Source organism: Mus musculus, chromosome 6, assembly GCF_000001635.26.
Source record: "Mus musculus strain C57BL/6J chromosome 6, GRCm38.p6 C57BL/6J".
NCBI lineage: Eukaryota > Metazoa > Chordata > Mammalia > Rodentia > Muridae > Mus > Mus musculus.
Genome location: NC_000072.6, coordinates 114,663,960 through 114,689,505, shown reverse-complemented (window position 1 = coordinate 114,689,505; position 25,546 = coordinate 114,663,960). Strand labels below are relative to the sequence as shown.

At 46.0% G+C, this 25,546-nt stretch overlaps 1 protein-coding gene across 5 annotated transcripts in view; it reads right to left on the bottom strand.

The window, feature by feature from the left end:
- Positions 1 to 25,546, bottom strand: part of Atg7 (autophagy related 7) — a gene marked incomplete at its 5' end in the record, with an annotated part of 217,478 nt that overhangs the window by 171,099 nt on the left and 20,833 nt on the right. For 3 of the 5 annotated variants that reach the window (NM_001253718.2, NM_028835.5, NM_001379130.1), the window contains 6 exons: positions 3,287 to 3,436; positions 4,989 to 5,105; positions 9,267 to 9,344; positions 11,449 to 11,566; positions 15,804 to 15,858; positions 16,366 to 16,532. In NM_001253718.2, coding sequence (NP_001240647.1) covers positions 3,287 to 3,436; positions 4,989 to 5,105; positions 9,267 to 9,344; positions 11,449 to 11,566; positions 15,804 to 15,858; positions 16,366 to 16,513 — 666 coding nt within the window. 5 annotated transcript variants of the gene reach the window in all.

Here is a 25,546-nt window from a genome sequence, read left to right as displayed (position 1 = left end):
ATAGAGCACCACTTGAAGGGACAACACACTTCAGGAGCTCACACTGAAATAATGAATATCTGTTCTTGGAATAGGCTCAATCCCTCATGGTAATACCATGCTACAAGTAACACTCACGGGAAAATGGAATTATCTAAACAGCAAACTAAGGCTAAGGTAATAAAATCAGCAGTGCTTAATATCACCTAGACTCTCCAGAAATCATTTGTTGTGTGCCTGTGGGTGTGTGTTTTACCATAGCCCCAGTTTCTTGGGAAGCCTGCTAGGATGGCACCAGGCCATAATGGCCTTTTCCCTTCATCCACTTTTACCAGGAGGGGCTGCCTCTGGAGCACCTGGACTGCAGTAAATATGGAGTCCACAGAGAGGGCACAGCACTGCTGCTATGCAGTGCTCACAGGCTGCCTGGGACCTGGGCCAGAGGATAAGCATTGCATTAGAGCTCAAGGGGTAGGAAAGAGGCTGCAGTTGGACCCCAGATGAGGACAGGAGACAGCATACTGAGTCAGATATCACTTCTGAAACAGGTGAGTAAGGCACCAGTGACAGGAGAGAGGCAAAGGGAAGGACTGACCAGAGAACAGACTAAACTCACTGTATTAGGGGGCATGCTGTAGTCAGAGCACAGGCTTCACCTTGAGGGGCAGAGGGAGATGAGGCACAGCTAGGCTAGAACACTTCAGCTTTATCCTAAAGATAGCACGTCTGGAAGGGCTGCAGGAATGTGGCAGGGATGTGGCCACAGGCTGGAGAAAGCATATGGAGGGGGGATGGGGGCACTCAAGACCACAGGCTAGAGGGTTTATAAACTCCAGTGAGGTTACCCGTGTGCACAACTGCTGTGACATTTTCTAGCATATGCACTAGCATAGGTAGCCAACCAGCCTATCAATATCTCATTTCTTTGGGCCTTTTATTTCCTTCCTTCAGTTCCCATTAGCTTTTCATGCTGATGCCTCTTCTGCCCTGTAAGACTCTGGGTTCTGTCCACGAGGAGCCAGTGAGCACATGTGCTGAGTGATCCACGCTTCCTGAGACCTGACCTTAGCTCTAAGCAAGTGAAGGCCAACAGTCCTGGCTACATAGGTTCTTGGTTCTAATGATCTCCTGCAGAGAAGTCCAGAGACTCAAGAGCTGCACAGTCTCTTAGAATATGCTAGGGAATACGGGGAAGAAAACACCAGGAGGAAAAGAAGTGGGTATGTATTAAGTGCCTGTTACATACTGGAGGCCTGCTACATGCTAAGCACCTGCTGCATACTGAGGGCCTGCTACATGATGAATGCCCACTATGCACTGATTATTGGGGTGTTGTTGTTGTTATTGTTTTGAGACAAGGTCTCTCTACATAGCTGTGGCTGTCTTGGAATGTACTCTGTAGACCAGGCTGGCCTTGAAGACACAGAGATCCTCCTGCCTCTGCCTTTGAGTGCTGGGCTTACAGGCGAGCACTACCACACCTGAGTTTTGTGCTGAGCATTTTATTCCCATTAGCATGTTTAGATTTCACCAAGTCATGAAAAGAGCAGCCCTGTGGTGTTTGACAGAAATACCAAAGCAAGGAAAGGCCACTCTGCTTCCCCAGGAGCAGAGCTGGCAGATGCCAGCACCGAGGGAGCATCAGAGCCAGGTCTATTTAAAGTTCCAGGATCAAGCAGAGGCAGGCTGACCAGAACAATGTAGAGATGGAAAGGCAGAGGGTGCAGGGTTCTTGGAAGCTGCCATGGGTACAAGGTGATTGCGGTATCATTCTCTTGTATAAGGGGTGCAGTGAGATACCCATTTCACAGATTCATTATGAGGTTTTCGGGTTCTGAAAACCCCTGTGAAAGACTGGTGGACTCTATTAACTGCCCTCACCGTGACCTCGGGTAGCTTAACCCTGCCTGCTGTCATTTGTCCCATACAACCGGGTAAACTCTAAATTACTAAAGGCTTGGTCTATTAGACAATTACCATCTTATTATCACTGGACAAAAGGAGAATTTTAAAAGTTATATCTTTATTCCTTGAGGAGTTTCCTCTAAAAGAAAGAAAGAAAGGGAGAGAGAGAGAAAGAGAGAAAGAGAGAGAGAGAGAGAGAGAGAGAGAGAGAGAGAGAGAGAGAGAGAGAGAGAAAGAAAATGTGAATGTAGTTGATTTTAAAATAAAAATATCCTAGCTGCAGATGGAGTTCAGCTTAACATTCACAAAGCCCTGGGCTCTAGGTTCAAAATGAATGACCGGCCATTGGTTAAGGGTTTCTTTCTCAACAATCATACATTGTACTCACATCACTCCACCTGATTTCACAACTCCCTAATACTTGCACAACTTGATGTATGGCTCAAATTGCATACTGCATATCTGCTTACTTAATTTTTTTCTTTTCTTTTCTTTCTTTCTTTCTTTCTTTCTTTCTTTCTTTCTTTCTTTCTTTCTTTCTTTCTTTCTTTTTTTTTTTTTTTTGCAATACTCTTACTCATTCAGAAGAGTTTGGTTGAGGGCCTCAGACAGGCACTCCTTCTCCACAGACACTGACTGATCAAAGGGCTCTGCTTAACAGTCCAACATGCTACAAAACGGCATTTCTGACTGGGTTTTGTGTGGAGGGAGGCCAGACAAGGAAAGACCATACATGGCTCGCCTGTGAGGGTGCTCTGCAGTGGGAGAGGGACCACTAAGGACTGAGTGCTGTAGGATGCTGACAGGAAGATGACACTGAATGGAAAAACAGACAAAAAAAGATCTTAGGTGTGTTTGGTTGGGTAATGGTGATGGGCAGGGGAGGGGGAGTAGAGTCTGGAGGAAAGTAGGCAAGCTTAGTTAGAGCAATGGTTTATGGGAAGACTAGTAGAGGATAGGCAGAAAGGTACTGGGCCCAGCAGAAAGACCCCCTAGGCTCCGCTCATTGGAGGGTCGAGTGACCTGAGCAGTCTGAGGAGGACTCTTCCATAGCTGATGGAAGTAAGAAGATGGCCCAGGAGCAAGGCAAGCTTCAGTGGGGTTGCTAGGAAGTTGAACGTGGACGTATGGCATATCCAGGGGGAAAAGCAGATTTCTTCATCTAACTAACAGGATCAAGGAGTCCAAACCACCAAGCTGTGAGAGAGTGAGGGTGAGCTGGCTAGAGAGCGAGGAGGAGTTGAGCTGAAACAATGGGGGTAGGAGAGGACAGAGAAGGAAACATTCTAGAACATACCGTGGAGGGCTAAGGAAGACTAAGCTTCAAATCGATAGTGGTCTATTATAACATGAACTTAAAATTTTTTAACTGCCTAGCAAAATGATACCCACAGACTCTGACCTTTGTCCTTTGACCTTGGAAGAAATCACTGTAGTGTTTGAGCAAGGAGACCAGAACAGTGTCGTCATCGTACTTGAATAAGAAGTAGGGCAGGGCCGTGACGCCTTCGGCTCGACACAGATCATCATAGGCATGCTCCAGGGCCTGGATCTGAAAACAGGGAAGGGGAAGGCACGCTCTGGGAAACACAGCTCTGAGCTAAAGACCAGACCTGATCAAAGGAACCACCAAGGGGCAGCTTGGAACATGTGACTCCTCAAGTGCCCACTGACAGCACCTCATTTCTATAACATTTTCCCTGTGCTATGCCTTCACACAAAGGGGTATGGGATAAAATGATGGCTGTCTAAGCTGTCAATCACAGAGGTTAACAGAGGTAACCAAGCATTCTTCTGTAATAACACAGCATGGTCCATCCAGGGAGGAAATTCATGATCATCTTTTACAGTTTATTATGAGCCAATTCACATGCCCTACAATTTACCCACTTAGGGGGCAGAATCTATGATGTCTTGAAATTTTTTCATTATTTATTTTTGTTTTATGTGTGTGAGTGTTTTGCCTTTATGTGTGTATACCAGGTGCCTGCAATGCCCATGGAGGCCTGAAGAGAGCATCAGACCCCCTGAAACTGGAGTTAGGGATGGGGTAGGTCCTTAGCAAGAACCAGTGCTTTTAACTACTGAGCCATCTTTCCAGCCCAAGAACTATCTTTTTTTTTTTCTTTTGATAGTATGTTTACAAGGTTGTGTAGTCCTGAGATGACTTGAGAACTTTAATCCTCCTTAAACATGAACGTTCAATCTCCTGATAGAATGTATTACCTCATGTTAGGTTTCATCTTAGAAAAATCCTTTGCAAAAAAAAAAAAAATTAAATCTTTTGTTTAAAATGAAGGTTTATTTATTCTTCTTGTATGTATATGAGTATGTTTGTACATGTATGTCTGTGTATTTTATGTATAGAGTGTACCAACTGGCCAGAAGCGGGCACTGGACCTCCTGGAGCTAGAATTACATATGGTTAGTTGCCAAAGGTGTGGCTGCTGGGATAGGAACCTGGGGCCATGGCCAGAGCAGTAAGCACTCTTAACTGCTGAGTCCTTTCCCCATCCCCATCTGTCTTTAAATCTCTGCAGGCATCAGTTCTGCATCTTATTGACTGACAGACCTCTGGAACTCATCAGCTTGACCCTCAGTCAAGGTTTTAAAAAAATGATCAGAATTCTCCAGCTAGGTCTGCCTTCTGCCAGCCTGATGCTAATTTTTCATGGGACTAATCTCTGACGGCCTCCTTGAAGGAAGGACTAGACCTGCACGTCTGTTCCAGAGAAGAGGTCCTGCCATTTGGTCTGAGGGCAGGGGAGGGCCTGTGATGGTTCCACAGGCTCTCTGCACAGGCTGTGGCTTTGTCTTCCCCAGACTGAAAATGAAAAACACACTTTGGTAAATTTTCAGTCTTTCAAATGCTCTTGTAATCCCCCCCTGTGGGCTTAGCATTTCCCCAAATTCCATGGGACACCTGGAGGATAGTGGCTCCTCCTCTACACAATGACCTTATCAGCACTTGGTAAACACTGTTCCAGAGCCATCTGGACTGCTGCTTGCTCGCTCCCCAGCTGTCTTTTCTCACTGCCCTGGCTCATCTTCCACCTGCTCTCACAGCCAGACCCCTCTATCTGCATTTGTTTGACTTGCCATACCTGTTTTGGTGAAAGCCTTTGATCCAAGCTCACAGGTCCCCGGATTAGAGGGATGCTCTCAGGAAGACAGAGGGCGGGGCAGCAAAACCAGTAGTAGAAGTGGTACTTCTTTAGGTCCTAGGGAAAAAAAATAAGAGCGAAATTGTATACAACATTGATCCCATGAATTAAAGCAACACGCATCTGCTAGTGTAATATATGACACCAGGAGCAGTGGGACATGCCTGTAATCCCAACACCCCAGAGGAGGGAGGACATCCTTAGCTACAGAGCAAGTTAGAGGTCAGCCTGGGTTACATAAAATCCAGCTTCAAAAACCACCACAAGAAAAGCAGATGCATTAAAAAGCTGGTATGTCCTGATTGTCTCCATCAGACACTGAGAGCGAGCTCACAGTTTCTGCCTGGACCTCAGGCTTCCTGTCTGTGTCACCTCATAATAACAGACTTTTTCACTCAGAGGAGGAAGCAGAACCCTGCACTCTTGCATGCTTCAGGAGAAAGCTACCCTTCTCCCTAAATGATGAGGAAGCACCTCCTCCCAGGTTACAGAAGGAACCACCCCACAGGCTCCCATGAAGACCTCACCAAGAAACACAGCTGCACTCTTCAGTCCTGAGAAAGGGCTGCCCTCCAGTCTCCTCTACCCACCAGAGGGAACCCTTACACCAAAGGCTTGACATTCAACATTACTCAGACTTTGCAATTTTTTTCAGATTTCAGACTATTTGCATATATACCCAGAAATAACTTGTGAATGGGACCTAAGCCTAAACAGGAAATTCATTATGATATACATACCCCATCTCCATGACCTGCATGAAATTTTATACAGTATTTTTTAGTGCAGCAGCATTTTAAGTGTGGAATTTTCTCTTCTGCTACCATGTCAATATTCACTCCTGACCTGGGAACATTTCTGGCTTTCAGATAAGGATATTTCCCTGTTTGGTGCTGTTTTCCAAAATGTCTTCCTGGTCAAGTATAAATCAGCAACTATTAAATGCCTACTCTGTACATGACAAATCAGGACACTCAACAATAAAATGACTAAGCCTCAGTCGTAGCTACCAGCCGCTGGCTGGGATAGTGAGTCTGTGACTGTGACTTTCAGTCTGAGTTAAAGGAGGCTCCAAGTACTGAGGTACTACGGCATCATGCAGGGAACAGCTGGCCTCTCCTGCAAGCAGGGAAGTAATTTCTGAGCTGTTCTCAACTGACCTCCCACTCAGTCCAAGGGCTCTGGCCTCAATTCCCATGGCATTAGGACCTGAGCCCTGTGGGTCCCGGACAGCCTCCTCACTGTCTATGATGAGGGCTCTGATGCAGTCCTTTAGCTAAGGAATCACTTGTATTGAGTCTTGCTAAGTATGAGAACTGCAGAGCTGTCATGTGAAATTGATTTAGATTTTGTTTTTGCCTTTGCATATGAATGAGCGTGCTATATATGCATATATGTGTATATGTTCTCATGCTTGTTGGCACATGTGTGTGTGTACAAGGGTGCAACATGTGCACATGTGTGGAGGGTTGAGGTTGGCATCAAGTGTCTTCCTTTTTTACCTTAAATACTATAGCAGGGTAGCAAGCAGGGCTCACTGGGGAGGCAGCCTGACTAGCCAGCTTCTTTGCCCTTCATACCCTGGGATTGTAGGTGGCTTTTATGTGGTCCTGGGGATCTGAACTCGGGTCCTCATGCTTGCACTGAGGATTTACACACTAAGCCATCCCCCAGCTCCCAGAGGCTTCTTTTATCAAAACATAACTCAAAATACATAAATGTGTCACATTTACACATATGATTGGGGGGGGGGGGTTGTTTAACATGGCTGAACCCCTGACAATTCTTGAGCATTTTTATTATTCTAAGAAGAAACCCTGTCTCTAAGAGCAGAATGGCCCATTTCCCCAATCCTCCATGACCTTTGGACACACCAAGCCATTCTCTGTGGACGTGCCTGTCCCAGAGTTTTCACAGAAAGGGAACCACTGGCTGGCTTTTAAAATATAAATATGCATGGGATGCAGTTCTAGATGAGAGACTAATAACTAAAGCCTCCACAGTGCCCAGTTTGGCCCCTAAGTGATGAACTGAAGAAAGAGAACCCCTTTTCACAATGGCAAAGCAAACGTCAATTGACAATAATGAGGGGCCTGGCCCTGTGAGGCCTGAGAACCGCAGAAAGGAAAGCTGAAGGCCTGCGACCCTGCTGTCCCCTGTGCGTAAGCGACTTGTCACAGCTGATCTTCAGCAAAAGGTTAAGCAATTCAAGATGGGGACCGCACACAACCCGCCAGCTTATCGGCATCTTCAGAAGCAGGGCCTTTCATTTCTTAGAGTTGTGCTTTTTCTTTTTTCATGACACAAAGGATCTTGAACAAATTAAACATAAAGCCTTTTGTGTCTGAAGTCTTTAAAGGACCTTTTATGTTTTTATACAGCCTGGCTAAGGACACTTTGCAAAAAGGGACAGCAAGGGAGATAACCACTGACTCCAAGAAACTGCTTAAACGTGAAATGAGAACTGATGTTATTTTCTCATTAAGCCGAAATTATCAATTAGGATTCTTTGTATGAAAAATGGATTAATGTTTAATTAACAAGAACTCTTAGTATAAAAAGGCACTAGTGTTTAAGTAACAAACTCTGATACCTTTAGCAATATTAAGAAGTCTATCCTACCAAGGAACTCATAAGCAGACAAATGGTTGATATCCAAGCTGCACCTGGTAACCTGACAGAGCCCTGGAGTATCCTTCTCTCCCACCCTAGCTCACTGGAAAGTGTGCCTCCATAGGTATGACCGTCAGGTTCCCTGAGGTTTAGACCCTGCCAGCCTCACCTACACCTGAAAGGAGACACAGAGGACATTTGGAGAAACAAGACGCAGTTAAAAGTAACCAGTGTGGTGCCTTTCTCCCAATGTGTATGCCTAGAAAACATTTTCTTAACATACCCAACTTTACTCAGTAATAAACAGATCGAATGTGTGGAAGGAGATTGATCTCCAGGGCCTATGAGCTGTGGCAAAGGGACATAGTTACCACACCGGGAAGGACCTTACTATGCCTAGGGGCGCAGCCAGTAGAAGCAAGTGTCAATCTGGCCACTGTGGATCATGGAAGTGACGTTCCCACTAGGGGACAGAAATCTGATCCTGAATGTTAGTCAAAGTCTATAGACTGTCCGCTTGACAGACACAGCAGTGTTTTACAGACATCCTCGTACACAGATACACAGGTGCCTTTCTCAGCTCCGAGGTTGTGTGTGAGCACACAGGGAAGGCAGACCTTGGGTTTTTTAACTAGTTGGCAGGTGTGATTTCACCCCCACTTCGAGGCTGCACTGAACTTTTATATCAGTCATGTCTCATGTACTGAAAGTTTTCTTTCCCTCTTGGTTAACCACTGTGTGTAGGTGTGTGGTGTAACGGCCTCTACCCTGAAGCTCCTTTGCCCTCTGCAGTGTGGAGTTCTGCTTCTGAGAGCTCATATCTGGAGTGTCTTCAAGGGCATATATGTTAAAATCTTGGTCCCCAGGTTGTAGCTGAGAGCCCGTTGACCTTTAGGAGGTAGGGGTGGGGTTTAGGGGAATGGAGGTTAATAGGATGAAATTAACCCACTGAGGTCATGCCTTTAAAGGGGACACTGGCCACCCAGCCCCTTCCCGGCTCTCTTTGCTTCCCAGGCACCATGAAGTGAACAGCTCCTGGTTCGTGCTCTCATCGTGATATTCTCTACAACCACAGGACCAAACACAGTAAAGCCAAGTGGCCGTAGACCAACGCCTCTGAAACCACAGCCACCTTATAAGTGTTGTCATAGTGATAACAAGGAAAGTGACACGCTGGGCCTGGAAAGCACGCTGGGTACTTGCTTGCTTTTCCTTTGCTCGTTTTTTTGAGACAGAATGTCGCTCCTTAGCTGGCCTGAAATTCACTACATATACAAGGCTGGCGTCGTGAGTGCTGGGGTCACACCTGGCTACAGGACCTTGCATTATCTGGCAACAGTGAAGCCGCTCTTCCCTGAGTCTGCTTTGTCCTATGCTGAATGGCAGGAGTTGTTAGGTCACCATGTTTGAGAAATTATACGGTGGCTGTAGGGTGATCAAGAGGCACAGACTGGTCCTGCGCTGCTCATAGGTGCCGGCACGATCTGCACTAGTCAGAAAGCTGCTCTTTAGCACACATTCCCAGGGATCAGTTAGAGACAGGAGAGCCTCCTGCAGGCCTGGGGGGCTGAGCCAGGGTTGTTCAGCTTCCACTCATTTACTTACCGCGAAGGTCAGGAGCAGAAACTTGTTGAGGAGCATGGGGTTTTCGAGAGCAGCACCTGACTTTATGGCTTCCCAGATCTGCCAGAAGAAAGGAAGGTGTTAGGTTGGGCTGCTGATATCTCTGTCCAGCCGCTGAGCTTCTCAGCACAGCTTCTTCCCCTCAAGCCTGCCACTGCTCTCAGACGCTGAAGTGGTTCATTACCTCTCCCTGCTACTTCACACTGCCTCTCCACCAGCCTTGCTCCATCATTATCAGTCCATGAGAGTACCTGGCACCTTCCCTCAGGGGCCCTCAGCACAGGGGAGGCAAGTAGACACTCAGACCTTTGAGATGCCCATCTGAAGGGATTTACTGTTGTCTGCTGGGTGCCATGCATGTCATGGCTACAGAAATAAAAGTACAGGTTCAGCTCCATGCAGGACTCCTGTCACAGAAGCACAGAGTTCCCGAGAGGACACCTGACCTGTCAAGAATTGGGAACTAGGGGGGAGGAAGAGGGCTCTGAAATGAGTAATTTGAATTAAATACACAGTGTGGCTTTCTCGCCTCCTTCCTCCCCCGCCCTATTGCCCTGACTAGTCTAAAATGCTCTAAACAGGCTGACCTCAAACTTAACAGATTTTCTGTGTGTTCCTGAGTGCTGGGACCAAAGGAGTACATCACCACACTCATCCATCCCTACAGCATCACACCCATCCCTATAGCAGCACATCCATCCCTACAGCATCACACCCATCCCTACAGCAGTACACCCATCCCTACAGCATCACACCCATCCCTATAGCAGCACATCCATCCCTAGAGCATCACACATCCCTAGAGCATCACACCCATCCCAATAGCACCACACCTATTCCTACAGTATCACACCCATCCCTACAGCACCACACCCATCCCTACAGCATCACACCCATCCCTATAGCAGCACATCCATTCCTAGAGCATCACACATCCCTAGAGCATCACACCCATCCCTATAGCACCACACCTATTCCTACAGTATCACACCCATCCCTACAGCATCACACCTATCCCTACAGCATCACACCCATGCCTACAGCATCACACCCATCCCTACAGCATCACACCCATTCATACAGCACTACACCCATCCCTACAGCACCACATTTATCCCTACAGCAGCACATCTATCCCTACAGCAGCACATCCATCCCTACAGCACCACACCTATTCCTACAGTATCACACCCATCCCTACAGCACCACACCTATTCCTACAGTATCACACCCATCCCTACAGCATCACACCCATCCCTTCAGCATCATACCCATCCCTACAGCATCACACCCATCCCTACAGCACCACGCCCATCCCTACAGCACCACATTTATCCCTACAGCATCACATCTATCCCTACAGTATCACACCTATCCCTACAGCATCACACCTATGCCTACAGCATCACACTCATCCCTTCAGCAAGGGTTTCTTTAAACTCTATTTGGAGAACCTCTCACCTTGAGAGATAAGGCAAGGGGCATGGTCTCTATGTATATGAGGCTAGCCCTATGTCTGTAGGTAAGACCTGGGCTGTCATCATCTGGTCATAAGATTCTCATAGCTCAGTTGCTAAACTGCATGTTGCTATGAAGGCCACAACAAATGCTGGCAACAAGAACATGCCCCACAAGCAGGTGTGAGAGGAAAATAAACAGACATCACCGCATGGAGGCACTGGACCACAGAAGAGTGAACCCCACTTTTGATGAGCTGGCTGGGGTAGGGTGGGATTTGAAGATTTGCCTCCATCAGATTGGCCTGTAGGAACATCTATGTGGCATTTTCTCTTTGCTGATTAATGTGGGAGGGACCCCCGGAGAAGTCTGAGTCTGGTCAAGGTCAAGCTTTGTTCTTTCATGCAGTGAGATCTAATTCACTGTGAGTGGGGTGACCACTGGGACTCACACAGAGAAGGATTGTCTCTCTCTCATGTTTCTCTGCCATGTTGGTGTGGTTACTGTTAGTGGGCCTTGCAGAAGGTCCTTTACTAAACTGACTCATAGAACACAAATACAATGGGTGGAAGAACCTCAAAGTCACCAGTGCCTCTGTGTATCTCTTATAGGCTACCTCTGTGACACACCCCTGTGCCTGAGTAGATACAGCGCACTTGCCTGGACCCCGGAAATACAACGAAGCCAATGTGGCTATGCAGCTAACCTCATTTGCTGACTGCTCCAGAAGGAGCTTCTTGTCTGCTGTCTTAAAAGCCTCAAGTGTGTTGGTGTTGTGCAGGGTTCCCATGGCCGGGCAGCAGTGGGCAGGCGTGGAGGCACTCCTAGATGAGAGAGAAACACAGTTACCCAACACGGCTGGGGCTCAGGGTTACAATAAACCTGATAGCACTGACTGGGCGAAAGAAGACCAGTGATTCACTGGTCCTTGCTCAAGCACGAGCAAGCAGGCGCTGCCTGGAGACCCTGTGCCCTGAGCTCTCAGCTTCCCAATCTTCTCAAAGAAAGCTCATTCCCATAATGAACCTGGCGGGGGGGGGGGGGGGGGGAACTGGCTGAACCAGGAACTGCAAAGGGAGGGCCTGAGTTCTAGCTTGTAAAGCTTAAGTTCTCCCTCTTATGAAAACTGCCTAGTGTGATGGTTGGTTAGTTCATGTCAACTTGAAACAAACTAGTCATCCAGAAAAGAAAAAAAACCAAAAAACCTCATTTGAAGATTTGCCTCCATCAGATTGGCCTGTAGGAACGTCTATGTGGCATTTTCTCTTTGCTGATTGATGTGGGAGGACCTAGCCCATGGGCAGTACCACCCTTGGGCTGGTGGTCCAAGATAGCAAGCTGAGTGAGCCACGGAGAACAAGCTAGTAAGCAGCATCCTTCCATGGCCTCTGCTTCTGTTCTTGCCTCCAGGTCTCTGCCCCAGCTTCCCTTCACGATGGGATTACAACTGTAAGACTGTACAAACCCTTTCTTTCCCATGTTGCCTTCAGCCATGCTGTCTGTCACAGTAATAGAAAGCACACTAGGACAGCTGGGGTCACACAACACTAGGACAGCTGGGGTCACACACTCACAGACAGAGCAGAGTGTACAGTCCCCAGCCCCTGCGCTGGCTCCAGTCCACAAACTCTGGGCAACAGCTCCCATGTTCCTGCTAAAGCCTAGCATCTCAGTACATTTTCAAGAATGGCAACAAATACTCTGGAAGACAAACAGCTTTCCAGGAGACAGGAATATGTCTTTTCCTGCTTGTCCCACCAGACCCACACTACACAGCTCTGCACATGGCTGCCATTATCATGTTGGCCATGGATAAAATGCAGGATGCCCAGACTACTGTCAATCCAGGGCACTAGCTACATGGTTTATAACCACTCCACTTCCCTAAAGCCTCCCAGCCCCAGGAATTGGAGGGATAAAAGTTGAAGAAGATGGATTGACTCTAAACACAGGTGTAGACAGGGACACATCTGTTATCTCTAAGTGGCTGGCCTGAATTTTGGATAGTACTGATCTTAAAGAAAATATTCCTGTTGCTGGAGATGGCCCAGTTGTTAGGAACACTGGCTGCTCTTCAGAGGACCAGAACTTAGTTCCCAGCACCACTTACAACTATCTGTAACTCCAGTTGCAGAGGATCTGTGCCCTCTTCCGAGCTCCAGGATATACATCTTTTGAGCTCAGTCAGACAAAGCACGCATCCACATAAAATAAATAATTAAATCTAAATATTTTTAAAAAGAAATATTTCTGCCATTAGCGCTTTATGTTGTTGCTGTGTGGAACTTGCAGAGAGACGGGCCCATTACTCATCACTCTGAGGAGAGCACATGTATCAGAGACTCAGCGTCCTTTCATATCTTTCCATGTGAGGGCACAAAGGAGCTGCAGGGGACCTGGTGGAAAGAGATCTCTATCTAGGACAGGTCAGGAGGGGCCCATGAGTAATGATGGCTCTGCTAAATGCCAGCTGTAAGCCTTAAATGTCAAGTCCTGGTTGGCTGTAGGGGATCATCAGGGGCCAGAGTTCTCCCTGGAGAGTCACGAGTCAGCACATCAAAGGCTGCCTGTCACCACGCTTTTCTACTAAAAGAGCATTCCTCGTCCAGGCCAGAGGAAGGCACTGAAGACAGTCTTGAGGAGAGAGAAATCATACAATTCCTTGTCCAGGCCAGAGGAAGGCACTGAAGACAGTCTTGAGGAGAGAGAAATCATACAATTCCTCTTCCAGGCCAGAGGAAGGCACTGAAGACAGTCTTGAGGAGAGAGAAATCATACAATTCCTTGTCCAGGCCAGAGGAAGGCACTGAAGACAGTCTTGAGGAGAGAGAAATCATACAATTCCTTGTCCAGGCCAGAGGAAGGCACTGAAGACAGTCTTGAGGAGAGAGAAATCATACAATTCCTTGTCCAGGCCAGAGGAAGGCACTGAAGACAGTCTTGAGGAGAGAGAAATCATACAATTCCTCTTCCAGGCCAGAGGAAGGCACTGAAGACAGTCTTGAGGAGAGAGAAATCATACAATTCCTTGTCCAGGCCAGAGGAAGGCACTGAAGACAGTCTTGAGGAGAGAGAAATCATACAATTCCTTGTCCAGGCCAGAGGAAGGCACTGAAGACAGTCTTGAGGAGAGAGAAATCATACAATTCCTCGTCCAGGCCAGAGGAAGGCACTGAAGACAGTCTTGAGGAGAGAGAAATCATACAATTCCTTGTCCAGGCCAGAGGAAGGCACTGAAGACAGTCTTGAGGAGAGAGAAATCATACAATTCCTTGTCCAGGCCAGAGGAAGGCACTGAAGACAGTCTTGAGGAGAGAGAAATCATACAATTCCTTGTCCAGGCCAGAGGAAGGCACTGAAGACAGTCTTGAGGAGAGAGAAATCATACAGGGCTAATTTGGGCCTGGAGAGGAGAGGGAGGCAGAGCCTTCACTTGCCAGGCTCCCTCATCAGACAGCTCTATGGAGTTAATGTGGAGGCAGAGGGAAGGAGGCTGGGACAAGGCACAGTGCAACAAGGGACTTTGTCCAACCTGTCCCAATATCTCAGGTGTGTACAAGCTACCACAGAGCCCTGCTCTGAGGGACTGAAGCTACTTCCAAGAACACAGACACTGCCAGGATGGCTCCTGGCAACAGCAGGCAGAGACAAGCTACTGACCACATGACTAGGCTCCCACTGGGAATTACTGGGATTTAGTTTGCTTTAGAAACTAAGTATAATGGAGAGAAAAAGCTGTGAAGATGAGGGCTGCAGAGATGACTCAGCAGTTAAGAGCACTGGTTGTTCTTGCAGAGAGCCCAATTTTGAGTCCCAGTATCCACAAGGTGGCTCACAAACATCTGTCATTCCAGTTTCAGGGGCTCTGATGCCCTCTTCTGGCCTCCTTGGGCACTGTATGTATGTGGTATGTATACAGACAAGCTGATACACACACACACACACACACAATATAGATATAAACACTAACATTGTTCTGCATTTATGGTGTGCTTTTAAAAACTGCAACTTGAGGGGGATAAAGAAATAAAGTACATTAGTATTTTGAGACAGTTAGTAAAAGGGGGTGGGAGTGGGGAGTGAGATGACCTAGAGGCTAAAGGTACTTGCTGCCAGTACTAACCATCTATGTTCAACCACCAGGGCTAACATGGTGCAAGCAGAGAGAACAGCCTCCTACAAGTTGTTCTTTGACCTCGACAAATATGTGTGGTAAATGCATGCCCACATGCTCACACACATGTAATAATAAGGAAAATGTAACTTGAAATATTTTTTAAAGGGCTAGTATGATGATTTAACAGTTTAAGAGCACCGGCTACTTCTGTAGAGGCCCAGGTTTGATTCCCAGCACCCATGTAGCAGCTCACAGCCATCTGTAACTCTAGTTCCAGGAGACCTGATGCCCTCTTCTGGCTTTCATGGGCACTGCACACATGTGATGCACTGACATACATGCAGGCAGACACTCATATATTGAAAAGACATTCATATATAGACATTCAGCTTGCTATCTTGGACCACCAGCCCAAGGGTGGTACTGCCCATGGGCTAGGTCCTCCCACATCAATCAGCAAAGAGAAAATGCCACATAGATGTTCTTACAGGACAATCTGATGGAGGCAAATCTTCAAATGAGGTTTTTTGGTTTTTTTCTTTTCTGGATGACTAGTTTGTTTCAAGTTGACATGAACTAACCAACCATCACACTAGGCAGTTTTCATAAGAGGGAGAACTTAAGCTTTACGAGCTAGACACTCATATAAATAAAAAGATCAAATCTTTAGAACAAATAGGTGCTAAGAAAGACTCATAAAATATTCTATAGTGCTGATCTGGAGAGCTGCTGCCTGAGCACCAGCCGATCTCTGCACTAGCAGGCACATGGCAGGCTCTTAAGAAGGCTCATCTTTCCCCTAATAGACAACTGTAGCAGACAGTCTTTAGCTGCAGCACTTCATGGGAGCTTGCTTGGCTGCTCAGAAGCCCACCTGAAGAGGATGCTCACTCCTTGCCCAGAGTAAGCAGGGTCCTTTAGACTCTACACAAATCAATACTCACATGTCAAAAGCACTGAACTCCAACGTCAAGCGGGTGGGCAGACCAGCAGAGTCACCTGTGTGGAAGCATTTTCACATCTCAGGGACAAGCCAGAGTGGCAGTATCATGGCAAAAACATCTATGGCTAGTCATGTCCTTTTATTGGAAAGTTGAGCCCAAGGAGCCCTATGTGAGTCTGCTGACCCATGACTTGCAGACAACAGTGGATCTTGAGAGAGAGTGACAGGAAGGGGCTGTGACCAATATAGAACGGATGCCCTAGAAATGTCTACACACCCCCCACCCGGAAGCTAGCTGAGCAGTGTCTGCGCTCCACCACTCCTCTTACCCCTCAAAGATGGAAAAGAAAAATTTTAAAGTGACTTGGGGCAAAAGAAAGACTTGAGAAGCTGTGTCTAGAAAAGACAAGCACGTCCCTTAGAGGAGGCTTGTCTGGTGTTCAGGAGGCTCTGGGCTCTATCCCCAGCACCCCATGAGCAATAACAACCTAATGAGGGTTGCTGATTCCACAGAGGACAGGTAGGAATATATGGATGGGGGTGAGAAGGTGGGGACTGCCTACCATTGTAGTAATAGCCCTTGATGTCTTTGGGTGCCTCGTCCAGGCGGTACTCGTTCAACTTCTTCTGGGTCAGTTCGTGCCAGAAGCCAACGTCCAGGGCACTATTAAAGGGGGCGAACTGCAACTTGGCCAGTCCAGGGTCCCCCATGGCTACTGTTCTTACCAGCCTACCAAAACAAACAGAAAAAATAGAGCTTAATCGAAGTAAACCATTGGGGCTCAGTGGCTAAGAGCACTCATCACTCTTACAGAGGACTGGGTTTGGTTCCCAGAACCCACGCAGTGCCTTACACCTACCTGTAGCTCCAGTGCCAGGAGATTCAGTGCTCTTGTCTGGCCTCCTTTGGATCCTGATTGAATGCAAGGCACATAAACTCACAGATGTGCACACAAACATACTAAATAAATGGATGGATGGATAGATAGATAGATAGATGATAGATAGATAGATAGATAGATAGATAGATAGGTAGGTAGATAGATAGGTTTGTTTTTTCTAAACAGCTAACCAAAGGCATAAGGTCTCTTAAGACACAGCCAATCTTTAAGACTGCAGTCATACTCTGCTGACTGTTGGCATGCCCAGTCCCAAAGTTTAAGGGTCAATCACAGACCTCTAGAGCCATTCTGACTCCTGACAATTATTTTTAATTGTCATCATCATCATTATTGTTACTGTTGTTTTCTTGGGACAGGGTCTCTATATATAGCCCTGTCTGTCCTGGAACTCACTATGTAGACCAAGATGGCCTTAAATGCAGAGATCCACCTGCCTCTGCCTCTGAAGTGCTGGGAATAAAGGTGTGCACCACCATGCTCATCTCTGCACCCTTAAAGAGCAGCTCCCTGGCCCTCTCCCAGGGCCCCAGCACCAACCACTCTGTCACTGTGAGACTGACCCCAGAGAGCCCTTAGAGAGGGGGACTCATGCGTGACTTACACTTCAATGTTGGGCTTACTTCACCTAAGAAACAACTTAAAAAACATCCTGCAGAATTTATCAAGTTCAGTCTCTTTGTAGGAGTAATTTTATAAACAACCTTTCTGGCATTAACTTTTTTTGTGTTATATTGGTGCTGGATGTGTACCCAGGCTCTCTCCTATTCAAGGCAAGCACTAGAGTCCCGAACTACACCCTCAGCTCCATCCCTTTCTCATCGGAGTCAGCTAGGGACTGACTCCTTGAAGACTGTCACAATCCTATGAATCAATAGTCTATCAGTCAGAACATGCCTGTCTGATCCTGGTGTGCTGAAGCATTCTGCCATCCCAGAATTTGGAAGATGGAGGCAGGGGGATCAAGAGTTCAAGATCATCTTTGGCTACCTACTGAATTCAAGGCCAATCTGGATAATGTAAGTCCATGTTAGAAGGGAAGGAGGGAAGCAAAAGAAAAGGAAGTCAAGAAGGGAGAGATGGAGGACAAGGACAGCTATCTAGAAGGTTAAGTGGAAGTCTGCCTGTTTGAGGTCGGTGCTGAGCACTCAGCTGAGGAGTAACAGCCACTGTGCATGAGTCTGAACTCCTTTAAACTCCCACATTAGGTCTCATTTTTCCCTCCCTATAGGATCTGTGCTAGTGTGGGGATTGTTGCCATCTCTTAAGTAGATGGAATTTTTGTATTCCTCATTATGTTTCATAGTGCTCTTATTTCTTCACTCAAGTCATCAAGTGAATGTGGTCTTGTAAGTCAAACCAGAACTGTGACACACACATGTGCACGTCTGTGAACTACAAGCAACCCTGTCTATGCACCAGAACACCCATGTGCATACCCGTGATCAATGTATGTGCACCAGCAGGCTGTGAACCACCCATTCATACCATGCTTGTGAACCACGCATGTGCAACACAGCAATGTACACCCCATGTGTACCACACTGTGTACCTCACTGTCAGGTGCTCACATCCAGATGAGGAAAGCCTCATGGCAGGAAAGCAGTGTGGAGTTGGCCTCACCACTGTGCTCGTGGGAATTTTCCAGAGGCCTGTATGCATTGCTTCTAGTTACCATCACACATTTAAAATCCTAATGCTGTCTGCGCCAAAGGAAAAATGAAAATCAACTTAGCAACAATGTTGTTTGCCAAAGAGCTGCTTATGCCTGTGCCCGGCTATGTGTCTATTTAAAGAACCAATTGGGTTCAGATTCATTTACTTCACTTACTGCACACGTGACCACCAATATGGGCTGACTTGCCCAATATGGCCCAGGATTATTTGGGTTGACTTGGTTATTAGCCGCTTACTTCATACTAGGCAGTGCATTCTCACTGTTTCCTGGCTTCTGGCTGAAAGCATATTCCTTGTCTAGTCTTAGTCTAGCCTAGTTTAGTCTCTTAGCTATCCAGGCATACATTCACATTGGTTTTTACACCCCAGAACAGATGACCCCGCTTTTAGACAGCCTCTACATTTTCTAGAAATAGAAAGAAATGCTATGCATTCTTAGAAATTGACTTTAATTTCTAGAATAGAAGCTAATCTAAAAGCTAGAAAATTAATTTTATGGCAAGAGCTAAATCTGAAATGTTTTATTTAAAATCTGTTATGAATTAACTATCTTTTAAAGGTTGGTTTATTTTTTTTAATTTTTATTTTTTGGAGAAAGGGTCTTACCATGTATCCTTGGCCTGGGATTTACTATGTAGACCAGGATGGCTTCATTCACACTCTTAGAGACACACCTGCCTCTGCCTCCCAAGTGCTGGGATTAAAGTCCTGTGCCACCACCCTTTTGAAGTTGATTATTTTATATGGACACTGGACATTTAAATAGGAAATCCCCCCCCCCATGTAAAATGCCTGCAATCCCATCACTGGGAATGCTGAGGTACATATACTATGAGCTACATGGGGAGTTCTTGGATGCAGAAGCCCCTGATACCCCACTGCTTTTAGAGAAGCTTCTGGTTCTCTGAAAAAAGATGAGCCACTCACTCTCCTTCCGGGATGTAGCCTTGGCAGGTTGCTTATGCCTCAGTGGGTGGCCACACCCCCACGTGCACATGGTGGCACTAACTGGAATCAGGTAGTTAAAGAATAAAATGAGGACATAAAGCTAGAGGGGAGATGAGGTGGGGGCTGTAGGGGAAGCTAGAGGTGTAGTGGTGGCTAGACAGACCAACAGGCATTGCACAAATATGTGAAACAACCAAAAATAAAAAAAAACACTATTAAGAAAAAGTGAAAGAACTGTTCATTGTGCACCCATTGGCGTTTAAACTAGGCCAGCAAACGTCACAGTGAGTGTTACAAATCATTTTCTTAATGACCAAACAAAACATACATATTTCAGCTAGCTTGCAGGCAATTAACCACACATTTTCGACAACTTGCTTTTTGTTGCTATTGGTATTTATAGCTTTCTTCATTATCAGCAAACTGAGCTTCTCATTTCCTATAATGTGATTTATTTAGCTCTGTTCCAAATCTAGATTAAAACTCAAACTGAACTCGGTACTGAAACTTTTTGCTTTTTATATAAAGTTTAGAAAATGTCTACAAAACATGCTTTCTGGGAGAATTTTAAATATAAACAGCTAACACAATACTTTTAATTTACCAGGACTGAAAATAGTGTCTACTTTAAAGCCTTTATAAATCCCTTTAATGAGTGGTCTTTAATATTCTACATAGCAAGGATTCTTAAAGTTTTTCTGCTTGCAACCATGGTGCATTTTAGAGAATTTTACACAATTGGACACACGGGTAAAATGGATAACACCATTAGAATGGACTTCATACTCAAACAAACAAACCTTTCCTTCCGTGGGTTGCTTTACTGGGTATACTGTTGCAAAGATGAGAAAAATACTAATACAGAATACTGGTGCCCAATGTGGGGCTTCTGCTGTGACAATCCTGATTGTGTGGATTCTGGGCCTTTGGAACAAAGCTGGGGGATACATGGGGAAAGATTTGGAACTCTGGGCTGGAAAAGCCTAAGATGGCTGTAAGCAGAGCATAGTGAACGTTTTGGTGGGAGTTTGGAAGACCAGAACACCAAGAGATAAATGCACAGAGGAGGCCAAGCCCATGAGGTTTCAGGAGGCAAGAGCTCTAATTGGGAACTGTGCCACAGGTTGTTCACACTGGCAAAGAAGCTGGGTTCATTCCACCCATGTCCTGGGAACTGGAGTGAAGCAGAATTCAAAAGCAATGGATTAGTGGCATGTCAGCCACTCAGGCCACACTGTGGTCCCTACTCACTGCTCTTATCTAGAGCTACAGCAGGACAGGGAGAGAAAAGGACTTTTTAAAATGTGCTATGTGGTAGAGAGAGGTTAAATTTGCCCACCAAGATGGTACAGAGAATCAGTTGTAAGTATTACAAATACTAGAACCAGTAAGGAGAAACCCTGTGCTCTGAACTAGGGAACAGTAAAGACCCTGAGGACGCATGCATTCCTGAGGGCCTCAACCTGGGAAAATACAAACTCCCTCAAGAGGTGAAGGAGTTCCCTGCTCTCAGCAGGGGCCTAGGAAGTGTTTCCTGAGGACAGGGCACTGAGGGACAGCTGCAACTGTGGTCCTGGAAGCCAGAGTACAGCCTGAGCTCGCTGAAGAACTTGAAGGCTGGTTTTACAAGCATGAAAGATGCAATAATTAAGGGACTCGTGGAACTTGTGTCAAAGTTCTAGGTCATGGCAGCCAGGCAAGGTGTGGCAGTGAAGGTGAGCCCTAACTTCAATGGTGCCACCAGGGCGTTGGAGATGCCAGAATAGAGATGCTCACTATGAGAATGTGAATGAGGGATGAGAGCCAATCCACAAATGAGGGCTACCTAAGCCTTCTGGGGCACAGAGGATTCCATCGAGAGCTCCAGACACCAGATGTGGAGCTGCAGTTCAGCCTGCTGGGCCTCAGCCTTGTTCCAGGCTGATCTTTCCCACTGTGCTGCTATTCCTCCCTTCTGGAGCAGATGTTGACTCTGTGCCATGGGCATTGGGAATATGTAACCTTTCTTTTTTAATTTTATAGATCCTCGCTGCCTTGAGACCCAGAAGAGATTCTGGATTTTGAACTTTTAAACTGGGTTAGGGCTGATGACGACTATGGGGACTCTTTTTTTTTTGTTTTTTAATGTATTTATTATTATACATAAGTACAGTGTAGGTCTCTTCAGACGCACGAGAAGACAGTGTCAGATCCTATTATGAGTAGTTATGAGCCACCATGTGGTTGCTGGAATTTGAACTCAGGACCTTCAGAAGAGTAGTCAGTGCTCTTATCCACTAAGCCATCTCGCCAGTCCCGACTATGGGGACTCTTAAGTTAGACAGAATACATCTGCAGGAATGATGGCCATGGACCTATGAGGATGACAGATGCATGGTGATAACTTAAAAGTAGTATGTTTGGGTCTTAAGTTGACAAGAGATGGATTTGTGATGACTAATATTGACCTAATGATCACCCAGAAGACAAGCCCAGGCAAGTCTGTGAGGTTTCTAGGCTGGACTTACTGAGATGAGAAGATCTACTCTACATATGGCTGGCCCCATCCTCTGGGCTGGGAGCCTTTCCATGGAAAAGGAAACAGTGCAGCGTCAACACTCATTGCCCTCACCCTGACCGTGGACACAACCTAAACAGCCACCCGGTGCTCCCGGTGCCAGGATGTCACTACCATGATCAACTACAGCAGAATACACCCTTTCCTCCTTCAGTTTTTCCATCAGGTATTCTATCACAGGGGAAAGTGCATAATGCAACAGATATATAGTAGGTATAGAAATCAAACATTTACTGATAATAAATCATGAAGAAATTTATTTGAAAATAATTCTTTGGTATACATTAAATTTTACCATTTATTAGATGAGAACAAACTAGAACACTAACTAAGATTTATTTTTAATTACGAATGTGTCTCTGGGGTGGGGAGGGGGTGATACACAAAAGAGTGCAGGTGCCCATGGAGACCAGAAGAGGAATCTAAGCCAGGTCTTCTGCAAGGTCAACACGTGGTCTTAATCCCCGAGCATCCAGGACACTTTATTTATTTATTATGATGCACTAGGTTGAATCTGTCAGACACAAATGAAAACAATACCCATCATGCCTTGCTACCTATGGGTTAGGGCTGACTGCATTTAAATAGGATCCTGTAGAAATTAACAATACAGAATGAAAAGTGGGTTTTCTTGGTCTTCCAGATTAGTAAAAACTCAACTTTTGACCTACTAAGAAACATTTTTAATAACTGAGAGACATGTCGAAAGCAGGTTTTATTGCACTCAATGCTAGCCCATGTTGAGCATTTCACAGAAGATGTAAAATGCAGCATTCGGTATTCTCTACGCAATTCAGAATGAAGGCTCTGGCTTGGGAAGGTAACAACGTGCCTTGACTGTGAGATGACGTATAATTTACAGGAATTATGTGTCATTTTAAATAACAAGGAGGCATCTGCTTCAGGAATTACTACAGCCAAAGGTCATTTAGACTGTTAGGAAAGATGCTGGTTCCTAACAACATCTCAGGAAACTGAGGTTGTTCATACAGGGGTGAGCTCCCATGAGATAAAAAGGCTCAGTGTTCATGTTTGCTAGTAATTCTCATGCTCTGTGATCATAATGACTGCCTCCAATAATTTTATTCACTATTTAAAGACAATTCAGGGGTTGGGAAGATGGCTCAGAGTTCAGATTCTAGCACCCATGTAATTGGTTTACAAATACCTATAACTGCAGCTCCAACAGCCCTATCTGGCCTCTACAGTCACTTGCACTTATGTGACACAGACTCAGACAGCACAAATACAGATAAATAATAAAACCTTCAAGCAGACACCTTTCCTATCATCCAGATGGGTTTTGCACAATTTTTCTGCCAAAGTTTTTGAGACGCCCAGTTTCCCCGCCATTTTGGAGTTTAGAAGCAGAAAGAAGGAGTTCTGACAGGAAGGCTGCAAGAAAGGAAGAGCAGGGCACCGAAGAGCTTCAAAAGGCTGAATGCAGGGATAATAGGGATCCAAGGGAAAGGGACGGAGGATCGACTCCTGTAGGAGTGGGAGGAGTGCAACCATCCCAGAGTGGAGCCCTGAGCAAGCACAGCCAAAAGGCACAAAGCTGGCTGGTTACAAACACCAGCACACGAGAAGCTATGGGGCAGGCTCAAGAATCCCGGATGGAGCTAGCAGCAGGTACACACAAAGCACCACACACCTGCAGCAGCAAAGGTCTGCAGGAGGTGAGGGCAGTACAGGGCTGGATGTGGATACAGCTCAGTCAGCAGGAGACTTCTTGTCTAGCATACATGAGGCCCTAGGCTCCATCAGCACTGCAGAGAAAAGAAAAGAGGCTGGGAACGGATGAGGAGCTGAGTAGGGCAGAGAAAGTGAGAAAAGAAAAGAGGGATCCTACCTGGGGACACTTAGGAAAGGTGACCAAACATGGTCACTTATGGAGTTCAAGGAATGCAGTTGTGGTGCAACCTTGAAAGTGTGAGACCTGCATTGGATCCCCAGCACAGCAAAAACAAACAGAAAGAGCAACAACGGCAAGCCCTGTGAGTGGCACGCATGCAGAGCTAGGAAGGGGAGCTAGTGTCAAGACAGGGATACAAACGCAGCACAGACATTTCAACCGAGGGTAGTGAGAGACAAGGAAACTGAGGTGAGCCCAGGAAGGTGACCCAGAGAGATAAGCGGTAGGAGCTACTGGGTTCATGGAGGGGATGACTGCCTCTGTCAGAACATGGGTGCTCCCCTTCAAGTACTTAAAAGCTTCAGGGCTTTGACCTGAATTGAATTTTTAAGAAAAGGCACCGAGGTGAGATAGAATCTCAATGTGTGGGTTTTTTGTTTGTTTGTTTTGTTTTGTGATTTGCCTTTCCCTAATGGCCACCAATATTGAATAATATTTTTATATACTTATTATCTGTCATGCTCTGTTGAGAACTTTGCTTGCCATTCTGTGGTTGAGTAACCTGTCCTTTCCTTGTTGATTTCACTGAAGTTGCCAGGTCTTCTGCACAAGAAGCCTCTGTCAGATGCGTGGCCAGCACAGCTCTCGGTTCTGTAGGTGTCTCTTTCGGTGTGGATGCTCTTTAAGTTGGTGTAGCCCCATAGGCCAGCTCCCAAGTGTAGCACAACCAATTTAAGCTTATCCTCAACTAGCTTACAAATAAAAGAGACTCAGACTATGGTTATTTTATTTGGCCTTGAAAATTACTGGAGAATAACCTCTAATCTAGTCTTCTAACTACTGGCCTGGCTGCCTTCCCAGCAGTGTTCCCAAATACTTGCTGTTTCTCCTGGCTAAGTGCTCATGGTACATCTCCCCTCATGGTGCCTTCTCCTCTCTCCTCCTCGTTCTCTGCTTCCTTCTCCTTCTTTCTGCTCAATTCCCTCCAATAATTGGCTGTAGCCATTTTTATTTAACCAGTAGTTTTAAATTAAGGAACAAAGTTGGCCCAACAAAAGCTGGTAAATTCATAGGCCTAGACCTTCAGGTACAGAATTTAGCACTGCAATGCAGAGCAACAAACCAAACCTCAACACCAAGCATAAAATCTGATTCATCTGCATCATACAACTGATGCAGAAAATGATGTTTATAAAATTCAGTATCTCCTCCTGGCTTAGTTAGGGCTCTATTGCTGTGAAGAGATACCATGATCGAGGCAACTCTTATAAAGGCAACATTTAATTGGGGTTGGCTTATAGTTTCAGAGGTTCAGTCTATTATTATCATGGAGAGAAGTATGACAGCCTACAAGTAGATATGATACTGAAAGAGCAGAGAGTTTCACATGCTGATATGAAGCCAGCCAGCCAGGAGGAGCATCTTCTCCACACTGGGTAGAGCTTCAGCACTAAGATACCTCAAAGTCCACCCTCACCGTGACACACTTCCTCCAACAAGGCCACACCTATTTCCAACAAGGCGACATCCCCTAATAGTGCCACGTTCCCAATTTACATTGGGCCACGCATATTCAAACCATCACACCTCCCAATCAAAGATATGAGAAAATAAGATACAGAACCCTTGTACTACAGAATGATAAATGCAAGATGGGACATCCTAGGACCTCTGTTTGGCTGAGGGAGCAGAAGCTTGCAGCCTCGGAGGACAGAAAAGATGAGGGTGTCTGTACTCATGGCTCATTCAGTACTTGGAATTTTAGCCAGAACAGCAACAAAGAAAAAGAAAGTGATGTCAACAGGAAG